Below are 26369 nucleotides of genomic sequence, written 5' to 3'. Positions count from 1 at the left end.
AGTCCCATAGATTCACAACTTAGAAATCATCCTGTTCTCTTCAGTCTCTTTTACCCTCTATAGCCAAACTTACCAAAGCCTGCCTATTTCACCTTTGCAAAATCTCTCAAATGTGCCCCTTCCCCTTCTCTGATACTGCTAGCCCCCTGATCCAGGCCTTTGTCGCTTCATGCTTACTAATCACCCACTGTTGCATCTACCTGCCTCAAGTTTCTCCCCATTCTAGTCTATCCTCCATTTAGCTAGGAAAATGATTTTCCTAAAAGCTTAAGTCCAAATACGGCATACAATAGGTCCCTATTGCATCAAGAATCAAACACAAAATGCTGTTTGACATTCATATCCTAGCCCCCTCCTTTCCAATCTTCTTATATCTTACTTACCAACATGTACTCTTTGATCCAGTGTCAGTGACCTCTGATACTGTTCTTTGAAAGAGACACTCCATCTCCTGGCCCCAGAATTTTCTCTGATTGGCCATTCCTGAGTCTTTCTTCTCTATTGTGATTACTTTCTTTCCTGGCTTCTTTTAAGTCGCATCTAAAATCACATCTTTTGCTGTAGGCTTTCCCCATCCCCTCTTAATTCTTAATTTCCCTCTATTAGTTATTTGCTATTTAACCTGTATATAACTTAATTTATATGTGTGGGTGTGTGGGTGTGTGTTTGCATGTTGTTTTCCCGTTAAAATGTAAGGTTCTTAAGGACAAGGATTGTCTTTTCCCTCTTTTTTAATCCCCAGTGCTTAGAACAGTGTCTTGGACATAGTAGGCACTTAATAAGTATTTATTGATTAATTGATTGTATAAACCCTTCATTTTACACATTGGAAATTGAATTCAGATAATCTGTGATCTCTCAGATTGATTATTGCATACTCTCCTAATTAGTCTCCATATTTCAGTCTTTCTCCAGTGATAATTAATTTAAAGGACAGAACCATGACTCTGATAAAAAGTGGCATATTAGACAGAACACAGGGACTGAAGTCAAGAAGATGAATTCAAATCTAGCCTCATACATATTAGTATCTGACTCTAGGAAAATCATATAAAAAAAATCTCTGTTTGCCTCAGTTTCCTCATCTGTAAAATGAAAATAATAATACTTACCATACAAAGCTGTTGTGAGATTCAAATGAGATAATATTTATATGTGCTTAGAATAATGTCAGGAACATAAGGGTACTATATATAAACATTAGCTATCATTATTAGTTATTAGGTATTTTCTACATGAAGTAAGTCTTCCTTCCACCTCTTCCTAGTTCATTCCCTTTATTACCCTACTAAAAATTTTATTTTGTGTTTACTTGACATATACCTATTTTACTAAATGTTTTCTCTGATAGAACATAAGTTTCTTAAGATTAGGGGCTATTGAATGTTTGTCTTTGCATCCTCAATACCTAACAAAAGGCTCAGCATATCAACTTCTAATAAATGTAGATAAAATCATTGACGGACACTAGTAGAGAAAAAGCAGCTACTCCTGAATAAAGGCAAAAGAAGCAGTAGCAAAATAATAGATAGATTGTGATATGCTACAATAAAAAGCTGTATTGTGCTATCTTCTGACTTGTATGTTATGTAAAACTCACAGATTCCTATGAGAATTATTGAAAATTTAGTAAATGTCTTTATTGATAAATGCTCAAGAAACTGAGTTCATTAATTTAGAATTTAGAGGAATAAAAAAAGTTAATTAATTCTATCTGTCCTAATATTATGTGAATATAAATAAGTTTTCTTCACCTCCACAGAAGAAAATAAAGGGAGATGTGGAGACTTTCAAATACAGTATGACAGATTTTAGTTAAATATAAGAAATCTGAATCTGATGCTACTCAGAGATGTTTATCATTTCTTTCTAATACTATATCCAAGAAATCAGATGAATGCTGTCTTCTCTAGATTACTGGAATATAGTTTTATATAAAAATAAGGGTATAAGCAGGATGATCTACTGTGATTCTATCAAAAATTCTAGATTCTGTTATGTTGTTAAAAAATGTTTAAAGCAAATTTGAGCCCATTTTTCCATTTATGAGCATAAATCATAGATTCCAGGAGTTTAAAATAAGACTAGCAGTCATTTTAGCCATCTCCTCATCTAAGGAAAAAATCCTTTCTACAAAATGACCACTAAATGATCATCATGCCTCTGCATAAATTCTTCTTGTGATAGAAGGATCTTCTAATTTTGCTAGAAGATTTGGCATATTGGTGTTTAGAATCAGACACCCTTGCAGATATATCATTCACCCTTTTTCTAGAGTTTTCCATAGTACCAGACCCTTAATCTATCCTCATATTTGAAATATATCTTTCCTGATCCATTTATTAAACTGATTGTTAAGAATAATTCTCTTCTTCAATGGGATTCAGCTTTGAACTTAATGTCCTAATTTTTTATATATTCTATTTTTATTTTATATATATATGTTAATATATATATTTTTATATACACACATAATATATGTACACAGATAAATTTCTCAGTACCTCAGTTTTCTCATATGTAAAGTGAAACCATTGGACTATATAACTTCTGATGTTCTTTCCAGTTCTTCCAGATGTATAAGCAGCTCAAAAATGTTAGAAAGCTCTTATATGAAGCCAAATTTTTTCTCCTAGTATATTCCTACTTTATACTAGTTTTGCCTTCTGGAACTTCCTTAAATAAATCTAATATTTCTTTTCCAGAAGAACCCTTCTGGCTCTCAAGTTCCCCTGGTTCTCCTTCCTTCAAGCTAAACATCTCTAGATCTTTCAATCATTTCTTATCATTTATACAGAGACAATCCTTCTCATAATTTTAAATGTGTATTTTCCAACCTTTGTGTGTGTGTTTAAGTGCAACAAAAGCATGTAAAGCCATATTGAATTTAGAACACTTAAAAAGAGTTGGAAAATGGCATAGTTTAAAAGGTTCTAGATTTGGAGTCACAAGACCTGGATTCTAATCTTGATTAGGGTATTATGTGACATTGGGCAAGACTAGGTCTGTGAAAAGAGTACTGGACTGTTTTAGTATAAAGGAAGAAAGAAAATAAAACAAGCCAGCATGAATGTGGATTCAGCTGTCATAAAGTTCATATTGAAAACTGTAGGCATCTTGGATAAGCCCTAGACTAGACTTAAAATTTGAAAGTTAAGAGGGAGATGCTTTTTCCATTCCCTTGGCAGAAATCATCTGAGTATTTTTTGTCTTATTAAATTATACAAGTAAGGTATTTTCATCCTATGAATATATAGTCATAGTATTCTGAAAGACTACTGCCCTGGCAAGTATCTAATCTGAGAAAAGTTGTCAGGCAAAAAACAAAGAGAAAGTGAGTGATAGAATTGGAGAGTCAGAGGAAGTATGGCAAAGTTTGAATGTGTGTTTGCTTAAATTAATGCCAGTAACGTAGGATGAAAGGATGAAGGCAAGACTGTATAGACAAATAGCTAAACTGGGTGACAACCCTTCCTGCATATATATACCCTATGTATCCCTACCTCCCTAGTTTCACATATCACAGCAGCATCATGGTATATTAAAAAGGGGGAGGGGATTAGGATAAAAGTTAGGAGTAACAGAGTCTAGTTTTGTCTCTGTCCTTAACTTTTTTGTGACCCCAAGCAAGTTACTTCCCTTATATGTGCCTCAGTTTCCTTTGGTAAAATTAAGCCTTTAAGACTAATAATTGCTAATATCCTGTCAAGCTTTAAAGAGATATTATTATATGATTCCAACAATAAGAGTCTGAAAACCTGGGAAGATGAACAGAACTGATTAATCCAGGGCAGAAAACAATGGGGATGGTTGGAGATGGTTAACCATTCATTAGCCTGAGGATATATGTCATTCTTGCTCTGCAAATGAGATGAAAGCTAGAATCATCCCTCAGACAAGATACAAGAACTTAGTAAGTAGCCTGAAAGAGGGCAGAAGTGTTTGAAAACAGAAAAGACAAGGAATAATACCATGCATTTAGAATCTTGAGAAAGATGACATTTGCCATTGAAATCACTTGGCTACTCAATAAACTAGAAAGATGCTGGTATAGGACATTAAGTTCAAAACTGAATCACATTGAAGAAGAGAATTATTCTTAACAATCAGTTTAATAAATGGATCAGGAAAGAAATATTTCAAAGATGAGGATAGACTAAGGGTCTGGTGCTATGGAGAACTCTAGAAAAAGAGTGAATGATATATCTGCAAAGCTAGTGCAAAGTAGCCAAAAAATTCTTAGGGGGCATCATTTAGTTAATCATGTTCTTGAGTGCAATAGAAAGAAAAGTCAGTGTAGCTTAATGGAGTACAACTTATCCCAGAGCCAGAGGAGGTGATCTAAGAGACCACACCCAAGAAATCATTTTAATTTTAGCAGAATCTGGGGATCCCAACAGACCTGGAAATAATGCCAGTCTTACTCACCTCCAGACTGAAAGATTGAGTGAATATCTCTTCCTAGAATCCATTTAATCCCAGAAGGGAGGGATATAAAGGATTAGGGGAATATTTAAGAAGAAACTATCCAGTGCCCAGTGGTACTAGTAACTAATTTTCCTGCCTTCAAGTCTTTCCACACTCCAATCCATCCTCTACCAGCTATCAAAGAGATCTTCATCAAGCATGGGTTTGACCCTATTGTTCCCTACTTAATATACTGCAGAATCTCCTATATAGTACCTCCAGGATTAATTATAAAAAGGAGAATATTCTCTTCATTCATGCTTAAAGCTACAAAAGCACCAAAGTGACTACAGAGCCCCATTGAACTATATACAAGTCTTGGGACAAGCTTGAAACTAGACCAGTTGTACAGCTAGTCAGATGTTCTGCTCAGACATAACTGCAATGCCAAAGCAGCTATTCCCAAGATTTCTTGATGGCTTCTCAAAGTATGTGCATTCTGACAGCCATTAAAGTTTCATATTAATGTTTCTTGTCTTAAATAGAACCTTTACAAAAATAGAAGCATGTTTTAAGTGAAAATTCAGAAAGCTATATCGAGGAATTATTTTTTAAGCCTCTATGAACTTAGGAGACCAAACCATCAATCACTCTGGAGCAAGCAGGAAAAAACTGATTTTAATTCGTTTTGAAGACATCTGTCTATATCCTTAATCTATTTTATCTCATACTAATGTTGTTAAAATATCTATTTTAAACAGCATTATGTGTTTATTTGCATGCATATATTATGTATATATACATATATATATATAGTTCAGTTAGGTATCCAAATAATTGCTATCTTATATAATTTCATAGGAATTGTTTGGACATTTAACTGAATCCTCATGCTTCATTAAACTAATGGCAACCCACTCATGGAATAATCTGCAATTATAATACAGAAATAATATATAAATACAACAAATAGATTGTATAATAAACTTCCTATGACAATGAGATGCTGAAGATATTGAGCGGATTTCTGAGATATAGGTTGGTATCATGTTACAAGGAAGACGTAGTCCAGTGAAAAGAGACACTATATCAACAACATGGTTTCATCAGCTTGAAACTTCTCTCTATGTATAAAAGATACAATCTATACATAAATTATTGATAATGATCATTAATATTTATGTAATTCATTAGATATGCCAGGCCCTGTACTAAGCATTTTTTACAGATATATTATCTCATTTAAATGTTCCAGTAACCCAGCTATCATTTAAAAGTTAAAGAAACTAAGGCAAAATACAGTTGTGACTTGCCCAAGATCACACAACTAATAAGTATCTTAGGTCATATTTGAACTCAGATCTTCCTAACTCTAGATTTAATGTTCTGTCCACTGCATTACTTTTCCTGTCTAAATCTCAGTGAGGTAGAGTGACTTGAATATGAACATCTATCTAGAAGTAGGTCTTCCTGACTCTAAGTCAAGTACTCGATCCATTGCTTCATGATGGAAATGTGGAGAGCTGAGCCTTTTCCCTCATTTTGTGATTAGCTGATTACACTACCCTGAACAAGTCATATAACTTCTTTGTGACTCGGTTTCTTTACTTGTAAAATGGGGATGATACTATCTGTTCTATACAATTTATCAGATTATTGTTATAAAGATCACTTTGTGAAAATACTTAAAAAACAAAAAACTGAAAATAGTGTATAAATTTAAGATAGTGGTATTCTAATGAAATTGGGTGACAGTAGTTGAAAGAAAGAAATACTAAGTCTGTTACTAAGGTACTGTCTTAAACTTTTTTCTTTCCCTTGAGCAGGGCTTCTTCAATTTTTTCTATTCACAATCCATTTTTGCTCAAGAAATTTTTATGTGACCCCTAGTAGATATAAAAAATAGGCATATGAATTAAACATTTACTGATAATGATAATAAATCATAAGTTTAAGATCCCAGATGGGATCATGACCCACAATTTAAAAAGTAGGGCTCTTGAGTAATGTTATATCCCATCTGAATCCAAAGTTAAAAACTTTTACTTTAAGAGCAGTGAAAAATTCCTAAGGTTTCTCTTATTTTCCTAAACTAAATTCTTGCTAACAATTCTAAGAATAGTTTCCCTATAATTTTTTCTACTTTATCAAAAATCCTAAAGGAATAAAAAAAAATTTCCACCAGGAATCAGTGTGCCATTATAAAAAGAGTATTGGATTAGGAGTCAGGCAAATTGGTTATGTATTCTGGCTCTATTTCTTACTAGTTGTGCACTTGGACATATCTTCACATTATAAGCTTCAATTTCCTCATTTTGATAATGGGTTTTATGGTATCTATAGGAAGAAAGGGCCTTAGAAACCATTGATTTCAAACTCTGTAGTTTACATACAGATAAAGAAACTGAGGCCCGGAAAATTAAATAACTTGTCCAAGTTCCCCAAAATCCTATGTGTAAAGCAAGACTGCAACCCCAGTCCTCTGACTGTTTGTCATTGTGCCATGCTAATCTCTTTACTTTAGTCCTCTTTATAAAGCCTCCTTCCAGTTCTGACCATCTGAGAAACTATAGGGATTCTATTTGGATACTTCTCTTTTTTTTTTACTTAATCAGCAACATTTTACAAATTATGTTAAATAATGACTTCTTCCTTCCTTCAGTTCTAGGCAAAATCAGGAGTGCAGTTGGAAGTGCTCAGCTTCTCATGTCTCAGAAGTTCCAGCAATTTTATTGGCTTTGTCAGCAAAATTTGGTAAGTCAATATTTAGGTAACCTTGATCGGCCATAGAAGCCTTAATCCAAGAATTTATGGGTTTTTTTCATTCTTACTTTATATTCATTCTTTTCCCCATTACCATTTCACTATCTACTATACCATACTTGTTCTCATCTACCTTAAAATTTAACATAGATGAATGCTTTAATAATTATATATAAAGAAATTTCATGTAATTATGTATCATTATATATTTTTTCTCAATTCTTTCACTTAATATGTTTACTTATAAATATATCATTTGCTATTAATGATACATCACAATTACCTAAATACTATATTTAAATTATTATAGCTTTGATTTTATGCCTCTACATAACATTACACTGTCCTTTTAATTATATAAACTGTGTTAAAAAAAAAAAAAAACCAACAACAACAAAGCAGAAGCTGCCTGCTAGCAGTTCAAAAACAAAGCCTAGAAGTATGGCTACATATTTAATATAGAACCTATTAAAATTACAGATCCCCACTGCCAGAAGTCCCTAAGCATCTGACTCAGAAACTGTACATCTAAACATTTTTGAAGCCTTTTACCTATGTCAGACTATATTTCATTGTTAGTGTTAATATTTTTCCTACTGAGAGTTTTAAAATATTTGATTATTTATCCTACTCCTGGCTTTTTTCCATGCTTACCACAGAAGTTCTGAAACACTGTGTTTTTCTTAGGGGTTGGGAAGAGATAGGCATAAATACTACATCTGCCCAAGGAAGGGATTAAAAATGCTGAAAATCTACACATATCTTAATATTTATAAAAGTCAAGTATACAGAGGTGGAAAAAAATCCATCAATAACTGCTGGCAAGTGTAGTTATGCTTAGGTCTTTAAGAAGGAAGAAAGATTCCACATTTCTTCGTAGAAGACCAGAAATTTGTCCCTACAGGCTAGGAACCAAGCACAGTGATTTGCTATATGTCATTATATCTGATACTGAAAAGAAAATAACACACCTCTGACACCCATGAACAACTTACTCAAGGCAGTAATATGTATCCATATCTAATTTGCTAGCTCAGAGATAAAATGTTAGAAAGAACAGAGTTTAGCCAGCATAATAATATTGGTACTTTATGAGGAGGGAAGAAAATAACTTGGGAAAAGCATTCCTCCACTTAAAAAGACATTTCTTAAAGTGTAAGCATGTTATACAATACAAAAAGAACCCTATCTTCTGGGAGCTTCAATCAGGTAGTGATGGCTCAGGTACTCAGGACATGTGAATCCTAAAATGAAATTTTTAAAAAACTAAACCATGACTGTCCTTCTATATCAGCCAAAGTCTCAATTCTAATGCAAATCCAAATGATTAACCATCTCAGAGCATCTTGTTCAGAAAATGAATCATTATACTATCAAGTATTTCTTGAAGGACAAAATAGGACCATATATCCTTTATATATTTCATATTTACCACTGAAGTACTGTTTTAATTATGGCAGCTAGGTGGCACAATGGATACAGTGTTGAGTCCAAAATCAAGAAGACTCATCTTCATGAATTCAAACCTAGCCTCAGATACATAGTAGATATGTGCTCCTAAGCAAGTGATTTAACCCTATTTGCTTCAATTTTCTTATGTCTAAAATAAGCTTGGAGAAGGAAATGGCAAATGCCTCCAGGATCTTAGCCCCCAAAATTCCAAATGGGATCAAAAGAATCAGACTCAACTGAACAATAACTGTTTTGATTTCATATTCCAAGTCCAAGTCTGTGTGACCTTAAAAAGTAGAACTAAGTGGTAGGAATTATAGGGAAACACATTTTGACTCTATATGATTAAAATAGAATGAATTACTTTGATTTGCATTTAAGTCCTGGCTTGACTGTGTTTACAATCTATATTACTGTATATTAGTCATTTATCCTCTCTTAGTTTAAATTTCCTTACCTATAAAATAAAAAGAATGAACTAGACTGAGGTCCCTTTCAGCTAGGTGGCTTAGTGAATAAAGTTCTATGCTTGAAGTCACAAAGATAATTCAAATCCAACCTCAAACCTTACTAGCTGTGTGACTCTGGACAAGCCATTTATCTCTGTTTATCTTAATTTTTGGAGAAGAAAATGGTAAAACACTCCAGTGTCAAAGAAAATATGGTCCATAGTGTCAAGAAAACTCAGACACAACTGAACAACTCAACACCACGAACAAAAGATCCCATTCTGGTCCAGATCTGTGTTTCCATAATAGATAGAAAAATTTCCTGTCAGTGGAAGTCTTCCAGAAAAGACTTCCTGATAACCTGTTAAAGCTATTCTCAGATATTCCTAAATCAAGTACAGACTAAAACAATATTTCTGAGGTTCTATAAATAAAAGAATACTGTAGACTAAGAAGAAATTTTTATCAATTGTATTCTTCTCTTTCAGACCATACTAAAATCAATCAAGAAAGGTAAAATTTGAGCTTAGTTCTAAATAGATCTAATAGATTATAAATGCTTGTTAAATTGCCCAAATTTCACTTTTTCCTAAGTATTAGGGATTTTTTCCTTATGATTACCCTGAACGCCTTATGTTATAATTAAGTAACTTTGTGGATAGAATATTGGATTTGAAGACTGGAAGGTCCACGTTGAAATGGTGCCTCCGGCACTTAACATCTAAGTGACCTTTGGCAAAAAACAACCCTAACTTTAACTTCTCTGAGCTTCAGTTTCTTTATATTAAAATAGGAATTATAAGGATACCTACACCATATATATATATGGTGTAGGTATCCTTATAATATATATTACATATATAATAATATAATATATACACACATATATGCATATATACGGAGAAAGAGAGAAAGAGAGACAGAAAAGAAGGGAGGGAAGGAGGGAGGGAGGGAGAGTGAGAGCGGGAGGGAGGGAGAGCGAGAGAGAGATTGAGAGAGACACACAGAGAGAGAGAGAGAGAGAGACTGAGAGAGACTGAGAGAGACAGAGACAGAGAGAGACAGAGAAAGAGAGAGAACGCTTTGCAAACTTTCCAGCATTATATAAATGTTAGCTCTTATACCTGAAACATTGTCTTTCTTAAAAGAGTCTTTCTTCGAGGATAATACGTAATTCTAATTACCAGTGTTTGAAGTAAATATTTGTGTTTGATTTTCTTTGTTTTGTGTTCTTTATAAACAAAGAAGTACTCCAAGCTAGATACAAGAAAACAGAAAAAGTTAAGAACAAATTCCGATAAGGTTTTTAAAATTCAGATATCTCAGATGAGTTCAAGTTGGAATTAGCCTTCTAACATTATAATGCCGATACCTATTTAGCGCAATTTTGTAGAAAGAGGTTGCCCTCTAGTGGCTGAAAGTAAACAGAACAAGCTTTCCACAATTTAGAAAGTGGAGGGAAATTATTATTTTCAGTCTCATTTTATAGGAAAAATGGGAATGATCATCCTGAAAGTTATAATTTCACACACACACACACACACACACCAGCAATAGGTCTTTATAGTTGTCAGAATCTTTTTTTTTAACTCTTTTCCTCCTTTCCTAGAAATGCTGAGCACAACTTCAATAAATACTTTGGAATTGATCTGAATAGTTCACACAAAGAAGTTCCATATGAATTGCAAATTCATGTGTTACTTTAGTTAAAACAGTATAGGTCAGGCAACCAACTGAATCATATATATTTGTAAAAAGACTAATGTAGACATAATTGCACTTTGTGCACTATCTGATATAAAGGATAAAGAAGCAAAGGAATTCTCCATCTAACTCTATAAGCCTCTTCAAAATAATTCAATCTATTCCTTGAATTCTGTGACATCACTACAAAGATGGAACTAGGGGAGTAAAGAAAGAAAATTGTAGGAAAATACACATCAGGAATGAGAAAGAAGAGAAAGCAAGAACTTGTCTAGTAAACTACATAAAAAATTCATATTTATCAGAAATACCTCTAGAAAAGAAGAACTGAAAGGCAGTACATATGGTAAATTGCCAAATGGCTTTTAAAAATAAAATTTAATATATGTCAACAGACATGAAATGACTTGTTACTTATGAAGGAGTTAGAAGACCATGACCACTGACCTCTTAGAGCAAATATTGAAAGCAGTACAAAGTTAGAATAAAAATGGAAGAATGGTATGGTATACAACTAAAACACATCCATCTAGAGCTGTCTAAACCAGTTGTTAGAGAAAATGGAATATGGGCAGAAGATAGAACATAAATATACATTACAAAAAAATTCATGTCAAGATTTAATAAATGTTAATTGATTGCCATGATAAGGCAATCCTTAGTGTCAAAAAAGTCCTGGTAGGCAAACACTTGAATTACCTGCCAAGCAGGAAGATACAACAGCTAAAGACATCAACAGCTTAAAATATAAATTTAAATATAACATTTTATGAAGAAAGATGGTAGAATTCTATGAGTAGGATTGCTTCATAAAATAGTGAAAAGCAATGAATAGTAAATTAAGATTCAAGAAAGTTTATTGAGGCATATTAACCAAACAAAATCATCCTGAGAACAATTAAGGATAAAATAGAAAATAGACAACCAAAGTCAAGAAGAAAAGATCAAATACCTTTATAACAAAATGTTTTCATCAAGCAGCCCCTGAATCTGTACTTTAGCCTCACAGATGTTCTCATAGAAACCTTTAAACTTCTAGGGATCCTTATAGAAAAGGAAGAAATGGCATCAAAAAAAAAAAAAAACTAAAAAAGGGGAAATGTTTGGATTAAATTAAATGTAGGAGATATATCATGAAAATGATATATATCATGGAATCATGAAAGTGATAAAATTCTGAGGGATCAATTCATAAGTTATCTACAGAAGGACAAGATACCAAAGGTATTGAAAGGATTATCCAATGTCCAAAAAAAAAAATGCAAAAAGAAGATATCAACAATTAACCCATGTACCTACATTACTATCTATACAGTTTCTTTTTATGATTATGATCTACATAGACATTAAGCACATTCTAAATGGTTTTATTAATAGGAATGGTCAAGTTTTCTGATATTCCATAGTAAAATATATCATTCCCATGAAACTGGCTGGAAAATATAGAAAATAAAATTCCATTGTTGTTATGATTTGCCGACTTAAAAAAAAAAAATTGGTAGGGTAAAATGTCTCCTTAAAAGAAATTTTCAAAGTATTTACTGTACAAATTATCAAAACTGAAAGTCAATGAAATGAGAAAACTTTGTTCAATCTTGTGATCATTAATATCCGATTAGGCATAAGAAGGAGATATAGATGCTTACCAGCTGGCAGAGAACCAGGGAATCCTTATAGATAATTAAGTCATTCAGAGACTTCTAGTTGTATTCAGCCTCAGATCACTTTATTCCCCTATGGAAATGTAAGCTCTAGAAGACAGGGACTATCCTATGTTTTTGTGGTTTTGTTCCAATTGCTTAGCAAAGTGCCTGGCATATAATGGTTTATAAATGACAGTTTGTTCATTCATTGAACCATTGAATTCTATAACTGAAAGAGATTTGGAAAGCTAGTCCAACACTCTCATTCTATATATGAAAGTCCAGAAACTTTAAGTGAAGGATAAAGCCAGGAGGCAACCTGAGTTCAGTTCTTGGCTCAGACACTTACTGTATGATCATGGGCAAGTCATTTAAAGTCATTTAAATCTCAAGCAGTCCTTTTCTACCTGGAATTATAATAGCATCTTCCTCACAGGATGGTTGTGAGAAACAAATGATATGATATTAAGAAAATGCTTAACATAGTGCCTAAAGATATAGCCTTCCTCCCCCTTTCCCCCAAAAAGAGTATTTTAATACCTGGAAGCATTCTTATGGTTCTCTAAGAAAAGCATTTAAATTAACATTATTTGCAAAATGCCACTTTTTTTTTTTTTTAAGAACAATTTACCAGTACGGACTATTAGGATAATTGTTGTTGTTTAGTTGTTTTTAGTGAGGAATTTTATTGGCAAAGATACTGAAATGTTTGTCATTTCTTCTCCAATTCATTTTACAGATAAGGAAATGGAGGCAAACAAGATTAAACAATTTTCCTAGGATCACACAACTACTAAGTGCCTGAGGCTGGATCTAAACTCTGGAAGATGAATCCAGGCCTGACACTAAGCACTGTGCTAGCTAATTGCCCATTAGGATAACAGTAATAAATAATAATATAAATAACATTTATTTCGAACTTTAATGTTGACAAAGAATTATACATGTTACATCATTTGATCCTTACAACACTGGGAAATGGATACTAGAAGATACTTTATAGTTCCATACTAAACAGTTAATGAATCATTGTACCATATCTCAGATAATGGAGTTTTTACCTAAACATAAAAATAAAAAATTGGGCATAACAAAGACACTTTAAAAAGAAGCCAACTTCTACCCACGTGTATGCTCAAGCAAGTAAAGAAGGAAATGTTTTCAGTTTGAATTTGTTGATGTTTTCTTTTCTGTTTGTGTTAGGATCCCAGTGCTATGCCAAGGCCTACTTCCCAAGACCTGGCAGGATTTTGGGACTTATTGCAGCTTTCGATTGAAGATGTCAGCATGAAATTTGATGAACTCCACCAGCTGAAGCTCAATGAATGGAAGCTAATAGAATCCCCAGAAAGAAAGGTAATTACATTCAACTCTGTGTGGTTTCCATGTAAACTCTTATTCAACAACCCCTTAATGTTTAATCCAATTTCTGAAATGATCCATTTCAAATTCCAAATTATGAAGTGTTTCCCAGCCTTTGATTGGCAATCCAGCACAAACTTTTCTATTGTTGTAGAAATAGGAATTGAAGTCATTTCTTATTTTTTGGTTTATATGAGGCCACTCTAACCTAATGAGATCAGTTTTGTCTTCTTTAAGAATGAAGAACAACCAATTGGCTTATAAGGTAAGACATCTACTCTGTGGTTGTACATACACAACTGCAAATAAAAATTATGGAAAGGAATTAGCCCCTGAAAATAGGCAAAAGTGTTCATTTCTTTAAGTAGAAATTGACTCCATCCAGAAAAAGGATTGCATCAAAAGTTTTATTTTCTGACAAATTAAAATGAGTTTTTCAATTTTATGATTGGATTTGGCTTTAGCCTCCTAATTGGTCTCCTTGCTTCTATTGTTTTCTCTTTCTATTTTATCTTCCCTACCTAAATCCCTAAAACATAGATCTGACAATATCATTCCCCTACTTAAAAAATCTTCCAAGACCTTGTCTTACTTCTAGGATAAAATAGAAAGTCCTTATCTTGGTACTTAAAAGCTCTCCACAATCAGGCTTCACTACCTTTTTAATCTTTGTCATGCTAATCCCTTCAAGCATTCTCTGCCTCAGCCTAAGGATCCTACTTGCTGTAGTTCCTATCCTGTCTCTCTCTTCCCTGCCATCTCCTAAATCTACACTCTAAGTCAATGGTTCTCAAAGTATGGGCTAGAGAATCCTGGGGATCTCTGAAACCATTTTAGAGGGTCTACAAATTCAAAAATAGTTTTTATTTCCAATATGGTAAATGTCTATAAATATAATCCATATAAACAAAAATGCTTTGGAGAGATCCTCAATAATTTTTAATAGGATAAAGATACTGAAAACAAAAGTTAGAGTTAAGAATCTAAGTTTACTTCTCCTAAATCTTCCTCATCATGACTTCTTAGGTTTCCTACATTCTGCTAAGTATTGCTCAGATGCCACCTTTTCCAAGGTTACCCCAGTTGTAGTGTTCCTTACTTTTAAAAATTGTTTTGAATTTCCTTAATTAATTTATTTATATACATGTTATAGTGCCCCTTTCTGCCTAGTAGAATGTTAACTCCTTGAGGTATGGACAGATTTTACTTTGCATCGCCAGTATCTAAAACAATGCCTTATACATGGTAGGCACATAATAAATGATAGTTGAGTTTATTGATTCGTTGTTAAAAATCCATATCTAATTCAAATTGACACTGCTCTTTGTCTTGAACATTCTGTTTCATTCTATGATGAGTCAGAATAGAAGTGAAAATAAAAGCTAAGGCAATATAGTTTGGTTATGTCTGCTTTATGTAGATATAACTTGTTTCACCATGTAACATTCTATTGCATTTTGTAAATGGTTTGTGAATTCAATTACATTTTAGCCATGTAATTTAATTCCTTTGCTTAAGATATTATTTACTGTAGAGTTAATATCTTGATCTGAATTAGCAATAACTTTACCAGCTTTTTAAAACATTTCAGAGAAGTTCTGAGATTTTTCCAGAAAATCATTATATGTTAAAATAAAAATAATTAAGAAAGACAGAAGGCCATGGTTTCAGTAGACAGTGTTTCACATATTTCAATTCTTCCTTCAAGAGATAGTCATTCTACCAATAGTTTATGGCCCATTCATGACCAAAGAGATCATTTTCATGAGTTGCTGTAGCAAACAACAACACATATTTAGTGGCCAGCCTTTTGGTGATGAATCTTTCCAGTTTAGCTAGGCTGGTCCACAGATGATTGTCTTTTCTCAGGAACAAACTTACTGTTTCTATTTAGTAGATTTGGCAGAGCTTATACTTTACTGCCTTATCCACCAGTAGGTATTAGAAGAGTATTTTAATGGAGAATGACTATAATTCCAAGAAGAATTATAGTCACATGAAGAAATACGTTGGGAAGTATAGTGCCCAATAAGATAATTTTGAATATTGCCTCTGAATTAGAATCCTGCCTCAGACACTAGCTTTGCAAAACTACAGCAACTTAATCTTTCAGTGTCTCAAGAAATTTTCTAAAATTGTAAATCAAATGAAATTCTGATTTCAATCTATGAAAGATCAATAGGAATTTAGTTCCCCAAACTAATGAAATCAAAGAGAAAACAGATTAATAAACTGGGAGTATATAAAGGGTATCTGAAAAGTTTTAATTGAGTTTTAAGGTATTAAAACCATAGCAAGATGTTTTTAAGGCATTAAATCTGTACAAAGATTTTTGAGACTGCATAAAAATACATTTTTAAAAGTTCACTGTAATATATAGTTTGTACAACTAGTTAAGAAATGGGGCTTTTATAACGTTAGTTAACTATTAATCTAGGTGGCGCAGTGGATAAAATGTTGAACCAGGAGTCAAGAATATTCTTCTTCTTGAGTTCAAATCTAGCCTCAGATACCTATTAGTTATATGATCCTGGGCAAGTCCCTTAACCCTGTTTGTCTCAGCCTCCTCATCTATTAAATGATCTGGAGAAGGAAATGTAAAACTACCACATTATCTCTTTCAAGAAAACCCCAGATGGGTTCACTAAGTGTCAAATACAACTAAAATGAATCAACCACAACAGCAATCACTAATCAATACTTGGGGCCTAAGGAGAAGGTAACAATAAAAGAGAATAAACAATTATAAGAGAAACTAATTTAATTTGTTAAACTGGTCAAAATATGTTTCTGATTTTCACCTTTCTTGGATAATAAAAGCCAGGGTTTTTTTTAAGTCCTCTACTTAATGATATATGTTAAGATTTCCCTTGAAATGAATACAAATAAACCAACTTGTTCACACTGGGAGGTGTACATTTTGAGATAGTGCTTTTGAAAGTTCTGTGTCCTGAAGAGTAATTTCCCAGAACTAAAATCTGGAGTCTACAGTTGCCATGAGTGTAAAAGACAATTCTAAGTCAGATGTTACATCCCTACTACAGCTAAAATGGTCTAGTTCATGCCCTTGTAGAAAGTTAACTCCCTGATGGCAGAGAATGATTTGTTTTGTCTTTGTGTCCCAGCCTAGTGCTTGGATTAAGGCCTGATACATAAATGGTATTCACACAAGTGTATTTGATGAATTACAAGAAATGTCTGGTTTAAAGTTATTATCACACATATTTTGATAGCTAACCATAGAAAAATAAGAAGATGGATTGACATAACTTCCTATTTAATGCAGGAATTGAACTTGAGAAATTCAAAAAGATAAAGATATTATAAGCAAATTATGCTATTCCATAGCCTTTCTTATTATGCTTGAACCTTCTTTCAATAGCATGAGCAAATAGCAGAGATGTCCTAACAATTCCTAACTCTGATACATCTGATGAAATCTTATCAGGATACTATTGAATGATGAACCATTGCATGGTTGAATCAGAGTGGAACCATCCAGCAAAATATAGGGTGATGCCCAGTGAAATGTTACCATTAGACCAGTTTGTCCTGAGTCATTGGATCATAGATCTATAAAGTGAAGGGGCCTTATGAGTCCCATAGGTAGAAATACCTAAACCTGCTCTGATAGATACCTGTAAGCTTCTAAAGGGAAGGAACTGTTCTCTTCTTATATCTCCAGAACTTAGCATTGTCTGGCAAAAAGAAGGCCTTTAATAAATGCTTACTGATTGGTTGACAATATCTATTAATCTAAATAATAGTACATATCAATTTAACATTAATTTTGAGATTATAGCATCTATTAATGTAATAACAAATTAATAGCTATTAAAATTTTGATACTTTAGGTGGAGCCCTGGTATAAGCAGCTACTAAGGCAGGTTTAAGCTACTTCTGTCCCTAAAGCTTGATGACCTGAAAAAAAATATGATCTTATGATCCTAGGATTTATTAGGTTCCATTTTTCAAATCCCATCTCCCTGTGGTGAGCTTCCTTGCTTAATATATACATATATAATGTATATATCACTTCCTAAAAAAAAGGTTGTGAATTCAGGGTACAGAATGAGATAAACATTTTTTGAACCTGGTAAAAATTTAGTTTTGAATATTTATTACAAGAATTGTTTTTCTTATTTATTTCAGATTATGGGTAAGGTAAAGGAAGAAAAGAAAAAAGATTTTTTTTTGTTTTGTATAAAAAAAAATTAATATCAGAATATATGTTGGGAAGGAATTATCTATTCCTTTAGTAATCTTTAGCAAAACTGATTCCAGGATGGATTTTTGAAAAAAAAAATTGAATGTTAATATGCATATGGTATTCTCCCTTTCACTAACTCAATTTTGACTTTTTAATGAATATTTTAGGAAGAAAGAAAGGTTCCCCCTCCAGTACCAAAGAAGCCTCCAAAAGGGAAATTTCCTATTACAAGAGAAAAGTCTCTAGACCTACCTGACAGACAACGTCAAGAAGCCAGAAGACGGCTTATGGCCGCCAAGAGAGCAGCCTCCTTTAGACAGAATTCAGCCACCGAAAGAGCAGACAGCATTGAGATCTACATCCCTGAGGCCCAAACCAGGCTTTAAAGACAGAATGCTGCAACATTTCCTTTTTTTAAAAAACAAACAAAAAAAGCTTGTACAGTTTGTCACTTAACCTGGTAATTTCTGTCTCATTTTCTCCACTGAATATGCCCTTGCTGTTGTGTTCTTCGTGCCATAAGCACAGTGGAATGTTTTGATTTTTTCAAAGTTTGCCGAGCTCATTGCAAGAATGACTTCTTTTTGTATTTATTGTCTGACTTACAATCAGCTACAATGGATAGGGCTTGGTGAGACCCGACTTATCCAATATGTTCTCAGAGGACAACAAGAAACACCTCTTGAGATGGAACCCAGCTTACCTTTTTTTGTTATTTATATTTTTATAAATTGTGTGATTATTAGGGATAAGAATAACAAATTATAAAATGGGTGCATCTCACCATCCACTAGAGGCATTAGCTAACCAAGTAGAAGGTGCTACAATGGCAAGTGCATGACAGAAAGACCCCATGTCTCTCAACTCCAGTTTTCTTTTCTTCCAGTCCAACTAAATTATTTGCCCATGTACGCTGCCATTCTCTTCATCTTTGTTACTATGGGAAAACATTAAGCCTTTCATGTAATATCAAGTTTTGGGAAATGAAAAGGGATCTATCTAGATGTTATTCTGTACACATAGACAGGTAGCCTTCCAAACGCCCAGAAGTCTAGCCTTCTAAAGATATCTGGTAAGATTTTTTTTTCCAGGAATCAAATCATCATTTTCCAAAAAAACAAGCTTAATTTTAATGCAAAAAGACTGACAAACAATGGATAAAAAAACAGTGGGTAGCCTTAAAGCATCTCTTCCATAGCAAAGCATAAAAGCAAAGTTGTACTTATTCCTAGGAAATAGTTATTGTCATTTCAATTCTTTTCATGGGTTTGTTTTTATCATTCATATTTAATTTTAATTTCACCAATTATATTACATGTGATAGGTCGTTTTTTCAAATTGCTGTTATCAGTTAAACTTCCAGGGTATCCTTGAAAAGAAAAGTTTGCTTGTTTAAAATGCCAGTTGTGATGTTGTAACCAGTTTAAGAAGTTTGAATGTGAGTGGTAAGTATATCTCAGTTTAAATGGTAAAGGTGAAATGTAGCTTACATTTGAATCTTTTTTTTTTTTTTCAGAACTCTTTTTCCTATGCAGTATCAGCTAAGGCAAGTACCTTGCTTATAAAGACATAAAGAAATTAATTCAAGAATTAAGGGATTTCCAGCTCTGGAATTTAAGAAGCATTAGCAAGTTTTATGACACTGACTGACATGAACAAAAACAGGAGATAGTTTAGTCAAGTAACTTTCAATACTGAATTAAGTTTAGATACAGTTTTCTTTCTTCCAGCTTCCCACTGGAAATGAGGACTTTTAACTTATAGATTTCTCTCTCCAAAGGAAGATCTCCCCAAAAATATATATCTAATGGAGCCCAATCTCCACATGAATTAAGTTGAAATGCAGGAGTATTTATTCCAGTTTCCCACTGGAAAGTGAGTGTCCTAAATCATAAACCCTCTCCAAAGGAAGACCCAATAAGGTGGATCTAATAGATCCCAGTTTCCTCTGACTTTGGATGACTCCTCTATGTTAAAGCAGAATGGCAACATATGAAAGATATTTTGAACAACATCATGTTTTCTGTTTACCTGCTTTAACAAATACCATGTAGTTAGCCATACACAGAACAGCTTCTCAATTATACTATAGCACTTTTTTATTGTGGGGTTTTTTTCCACCTTGATTAGCACTTTAAAGAAGTACTCAGCTCACTCTGCAGCCTGCCACATTACAAGCATTAAGTAGCAAAGGTTGCATAGCTTATAAAAATTTAGACATTGATTAACAATTAAGTTTTTCTTTGTTCTTTTGGCTTTTTTTCTTTTTGTTCCAAATATGTTCCACCTAGCATGAGATCCATTTGGAGCACAGTTGATATTAAAGCATGTTTAGCTTCAAAGTTTGAATTTTTAAAGCTGAGTAGTTAAGGATTTCCTGTAAGGCCAAAACTCTGTAAATTGAGCCTCATACCTGGTATATATTTTACCAAACAGCCTTAAACAATATTTGGAAGCAAAAACCAAGACGAATGTATATCCTTTAAAATAATGCAAAAAATCCCTTACATATTCTTCTATAAATGAGTATTCTATCCCCAGAGTGTTCAAAGCATTTTCTACGTAAAGAAAGAGCTGAATCCTGGGTAGTGTACAATACTGATGCTGCTTCCTATACTTATTGTACTATACTAAATACAAATGTATTTGCAAGTATTGGCATTTTAGTCTTTTAAAATGGTATTATTTAAAGTTGAGCTGCTATTTAGAAATAATCTACAGAGAAGCAAAGCCAGTGTATTTCCTAGGTAGGGGAAAAGTAAAACAGACTTGCACGCATACATGCAGACCTATGTATAATTACTGGCAGCTGATATATTTTGCCTAATTTCCTTTAATACATACAAAATATATAAAGGTAAAATATAAAGATTAGGTCATAACTATTAAACTTAGATCCCAGAAGAAAGTACAATTATGACTTGAATGAAGTTATTCATCAATTTTAGATTCTTTTTTGGTATTCAGTGTCTTCATTCTTTGATTTCTACCATACCTCCTTCTTCCTACCCTCTCTCCCCAAAAAAGATGGTATATAATATAAATAGATTATATATATATATACATATATATATTTATGGTTAAACCATCCTGTGGATGAACAAATAAAACCCCACTAAATTTTACAATGGTTGTTGACTGATATGTTAAGTATGCCTCTTTGGAGATGCATAATTCCCTCTTTAGTCCACCTGTGTTCCAAAGAAGATTATTTGAAAGCAGATGCCTGCTATGAGATGATAAAATTTTACCTGTTCATGATTCACATCCAAGTGCAATATACTCAACTTGTCATACAGGTGATATTCTATCAACAAAGCAGAAAAGAAGCCATGTTCATTTATGTGTTGTCCGTTTCACCAATTAAAGAGAAATAAAGCAATCTTTATAATACCTGTGTTATAAGTCAATCAAGCCAATTTATTTCAATCACTTCTAGCAAATAATAATCACAATCACCACAATAAGCCTATCATATACTGTAATTCACTTCATTTAGAGTGTACTTTTAATTTAAAAAAATAATAAGACATGGAACTGAGTGTCTAAAACACAGTTGAAATTATTGGCATAAAATGTTCTATGAACATGAATTTGATGTTCTCCAGAAAAAGATGATGTTCTCCAGAAAAAGAATTTGATGTTCTCCCTATCTATGGAAATGGACATATATATGTGCATATACATATCATAAAGGTATCATTGATCATTGAAAAATTAATATTACTTTGGGAATTATATTGCTAAAAAACCACAAACCAATTGATCAGCTGTAAAATTTCACATTTAAAAAATTTAGTAATGCAAAGGTTTATTAGTTAATTGTAAAAAACAACCAAAAAGAATAAACAGGAATCAAAAATTTGACCTTAACCGAGAAATATTTTTAAGAATTTATATTTGCTTAAAAATACACTGTTTTCAATGCAATGATTTCTTCTTTGCATTTCTTTCCTCCCTCACTCATTTCATTAGATGCAATTCTTGTGAATTAAAAATGTTACCATACTTTACTCCTCTGCAAATTTCCCAGGAACCAATGGGCATAATTGGGTATTAATTGGGCAATATGTAAATAAAATGACATACTATTTGATAAGAAAATATCTAATTTTCAAGTTCAGATGCATTGAAGATTTTGCACCAAATTAATTTAAAGTACATTTAAGTGACTTAATTTTTAAACCTCCCCCCCAAAGTAGTATAATCTACTATTAACTTTACTATCTTTTCTTTTAATATTAGTATAAAGAAGTAGGTGAAATTCTACCTCACTAGTTTCAATGGGTAGATAAAATTTATCATTAAAAAACTATGTTTCACATTATGTGCACAGATATATGTACTTTCAGCACCTTCTTTTGATATATATGTCTCCATTTTCCTATCTTAACTTTTCCCCTTTTCTATCATTCCTCCAAAGGCAGAATCCTATATTAATTATGAATTTTTGGCACCTCTACAATTCTCATTAAGTTTCTGTATTGTTCTGTTTTCATGAGGTATTCCCATGATGGATAAACTGAAAAAAAATGTTGACCAGTATCCCAGACAAACAATTGGTTTGCATCATTCATGAGATTCATCTAGTTCTGGCCAAATTCTTATGGCTGAGAGTCTTGCCCAATATTCTGTGCCTGCTGATAGAGATTTTAATAAATCCAAATGAGGCTCTGAAATATTTTAATGGGGCTTTGAAAGAATACATATTTTGTGGGAACATCTCTCAAAGATTTGAGTAACTATGCACATAAAGAAATAGGCACAAATAGGCAAAAGAATATATTTGTGAGGCCTAAAATGAAATTCAGGAATAAGAATGCTTTAGAGAATTCATGACATCTTTCCAGATGATGATAGTTAATGCCATGTCCCTCACTTCACACCAGGAATCTTGCAGCTTGGAAAAGGTAAAAAGTAGGATGGAAGTCTAGAACTAACCTTCATCAACAGGGATTATCTCATACTAGAGCAAATGTAGCAGGTGAGTTCCTATATTGGGCTCTCCTCATGCAACTTCCAGAAAGTGAAACATAAAGAAATATAAGTGGCATAGTGGACTTGGAGTATGGAAGACCATGTTCAAATCCTGCTTCAGATGCTTTCCAGCTGTGTAATCCTAAGCAAGTCACTTAACTTCTCTATGCCTCGGTTTCCTGATCTGTAAAATGAGAGCTCAGTGGCCTTTCTGCTCTAACTCTATGATCTGTTACATCATTGTTCTTCTGGAGAGAAGACTGGCTATTGCATGGATAGGAATTCAGATATCTTTTTTAAATGTATGCATATATTATTTATATAAGGCATTTCTGTTTACATGTCTAAATTGTATTCATTTCACAACTTAACCTGTCCCCACCAAATCCTTTTGCTTTCTGTCTTTCACAACAAATTGAACATATCAGGTGTTAAGAAATCAAGAAGTTAGGGTCAGTTATTCTTAAATATAAGGCATATATTTTCCAGGGAAATTCTTTTATCATTTTTAAATTGACATTTTAGTTATACCTTTCACATTTTGAACAATAATTTTTGTGTCAAATCTCAAAGGTCTAAATAACTAAATCAAATCAGTGTCTGGTACCTTAAGTAACTTGGCACCTTCATAAGAAAGATATATGGCCAATTGCAATTGTACTAAGTTTATAGTTTCAATAAGTTACAAGTATTAAGACAATTTAACCTTTGTAATTCTAACTTGAAAGGACTTTCACACCAAGGGGTGCCTGGATACTTTGAAAATTGATAAAGAGGAACAAGTACTTAGTACTTGTTAGTTAGGCAATCTACTTTTTAGTCTCACATTAATCACTAAATCATCATGTAAAATCAGGCGTGGATACATTGTGTCTTAGTTTTCTCATCTGTAATGTTGGAATAAAAACAATAATAATACTTATTTCTTGCCTAACTCACAAATATATAATGAGGATTGACAACATAATGTTAAGGTATGTTGAAGGTATGCTGAATTCACAAGAAGCAAGTGATAAAAGTATAATGTATTGTTATTATTAGATTAGTTACCAAATTCTAGAGACATGAATATTGAGAATCATTAACAGTGTTGTTCTTCTTTAATGGTTTACATCGTTCATAATGTGAAAATGCATTTTTCAACAGGTTTAGAAACCTGCAAAAGACCAGAGCATGTGATGTCTCGAAAGAGAACAGGAAGTATTGGTCAAGTGTACTAATACTGACCCCATGCTCTGGTTTGAAATGCTCCCTCAGCATTTTGACTTGCAAAGAGCTCACAAAACAGCCTCTCAGTGGGTTGGGAGGTGGGGAGATAACTCAAGAAAAGTGGATTTTTTCCCCTGTGCCTTTGGCTCCAATGTTTCTAGAGTGTTTCCATGAATATGGGCTAGCCACTCGCCCAAATTAAACTTCATTCAAAAAACATTTGGTCAGTCCCTTAAATTTGCACATTTCGAGGATGAATTCAAGTAAACATTAAAGAATGAAAGAAAATCAATGTCAGAAAATAGAGAACCAAGTCTATGGAGTACATCTTAAATAAAATTAGATACAATTATCAACATTACCTTGGTATTTCTGACAAGAGTTTTGGAGTAATACTCCCATTCAATTCTAGTTTGTAGAAATCCTTAATTTCATGACTCAGAGAAACTAGTCCATGGCAACACTCCAAGAAACAACCACCTTGTCATGCAAGTGGTCACTGAGAAATGTCTATAATTTATATGACCTGCTGTCCTGGACCTTCTATTTGTATCCAGCTTTAATAAAAGAATTACATACAATTTCAATGTAAACATTTGATTAATGACATTCTCTGCAAAGGAAGTATTATCGACATAGTAGGAAATACTTTTAAGAAATATTTTGTATCTACACAAACAAAAGGAACACAGAGGTTTACCTCCCTACTTTCTTATATTTTATGTGACTCTTCATTATTGGTGCTGAATCTGAACCTGAAAGATTTGAGTCAAATCTTTCATATATCTAATGAACAAGAGGAGCTATTGAATGATTACTGCAAAGTTTCTTGAAGTACTAATTTATCCTTCTCACGGAGACCATAATCGCCACAAAGCATAACTTTCTTGTCTACTGAAACACACCTGGGGAAAATGTAAACGTTACTTGTAATTACCTATGGATGCCACCTGTTCATGCTTTAATTTATCTCCATTGTTTTAATATAATCATATCACTTTTAAAGGGCTCAGCATGTATGTATCTTTCATTCCACTTTATATACTAGTTTGCTGAATTAACAAGGTTTCCCTTGCAAATAGTGCAACCTAGCCTACTTTGGAATTCTCCTTTCCAAAAAATAAGCCACTCTTCCCTGTACACATTCTTCCTGTACAGAGGCTGAATTCATGCATCCATCCTCCATCCTCCATGCCAAAATACTCAAAGGTGGCCTAAGGACTAAATTAAATGCCTCCTATAGAATTTCCAGGAATGTTAGAACCAGGAAACTAGTTGTTTAGTTAAAGTTTTTTTAAAAAGTATATAAATATATATATATATATACATATATACATATGAAATCATATCAACAATGAGGATGAACTGAGTGCCAAATAGCCAACATCTGTACAAAATCACCTGCCACTAGAGTTAACTATTTTATGTAATTCTCTTTCACATGCTTTTCAGATTCTTTTGATAAATTCGCTTTAGTAGCATGCAGGATACTACTCTGAATGTACAGTAATTTCCATTACCACCATACTTTGTGTATCTGGGAAATAACTTCATTACCAGAATGTTGGTCATTCCTTTAAAACACCGAACAATTGCTTTTATTTGAGTTGTTTTTTCCCATGATCCTTTGTTTACTCTAAGCTGATTGTAAGGAAAATGTGCTTCACTATTGCTCCAGAACTCTTTTATGAAGCTGCTCTTTCAATTGATTTCTGTATTGCTTATGTTCATCTCCTGTAAATAATTCTGCAATTAAATTTTTTGAGAAAAGTAGAGTTTTCTGGTTATTGAGTTGAACATTCAATGTCAAGTACCTCTGGTTTAATTTTTTTGGGGGGGAGGGACTTTCTCCATAGAAACTTATAACTCATCTACAAAGTAAAATCTTTGTTGACTGTGGAGTATGTCTCATAAATGTAAAATGACCTGGGACAACTAATAAGTATCAGCAGCATGAATTAAATCTAGATCTCCTTGATTCCAATTCCAGGTCTCTACTAACTCTACCATGCTGCATCTCATAGGAAAACATATAGGACCTAAAATTGTCAAGTTTTGTAATTTTAAAAAATCCTGCATTTCACCATCTATTTGTATTTCAAAGAAAAGGGAAATTATTTGACCTTTGGAATATCACTTTACCTCCCCATGCCTCAGTTTCTTCATGTAAAAATTTAAAAAGGCTTGTATTAT

The 26369-nt window shown here is 33.0% G+C and overlaps 1 protein-coding gene and 1 long non-coding RNA gene across 2 annotated transcripts in view; one reads left to right on the top strand and one right to left on the bottom strand.

Moving 5' to 3' along the window:
• LOC127548562 (uncharacterized) overlaps positions 1-21295 on the bottom strand; it is a 28922-nt gene extending 7627 nt beyond the window's left edge. Inside the window, exon 1 of the long non-coding RNA XR_007950429.1 lies at positions 21242-21295. This is a non-coding gene — a long non-coding RNA (uncharacterized LOC127548562). The remainder of the gene's footprint in view (positions 1-21241) is intronic.
• DLGAP2 (DLG associated protein 2) overlaps positions 1-25949 on the top strand; it is a 1170371-nt gene extending 1144422 nt beyond the window's left edge. The window contains exons 12-14 of the mRNA XM_051976005.1: positions 7070-7161; positions 13622-13774; positions 18158-25949. Coding sequence (XP_051831965.1) covers positions 7070-7161; positions 13622-13774; positions 18158-18376 — 464 coding nt within the window. The 3' untranslated portion in view covers positions 18377-25949. The remainder of the gene's footprint in view (positions 1-7069; positions 7162-13621; positions 13775-18157) is intronic.
• The last annotated feature ends 420 nt before the right edge of the window (positions 25950-26369 follow it).

Source organism: Antechinus flavipes, chromosome 2 (assembly GCF_016432865.1).
Source record: "Antechinus flavipes isolate AdamAnt ecotype Samford, QLD, Australia chromosome 2, AdamAnt_v2, whole genome shotgun sequence".
Taxonomy (NCBI): Eukaryota; Metazoa; Chordata; class Mammalia; order Dasyuromorphia; family Dasyuridae; genus Antechinus; species Antechinus flavipes.
This window is presented reverse-complemented; position numbering and strand designations above follow the sequence as displayed.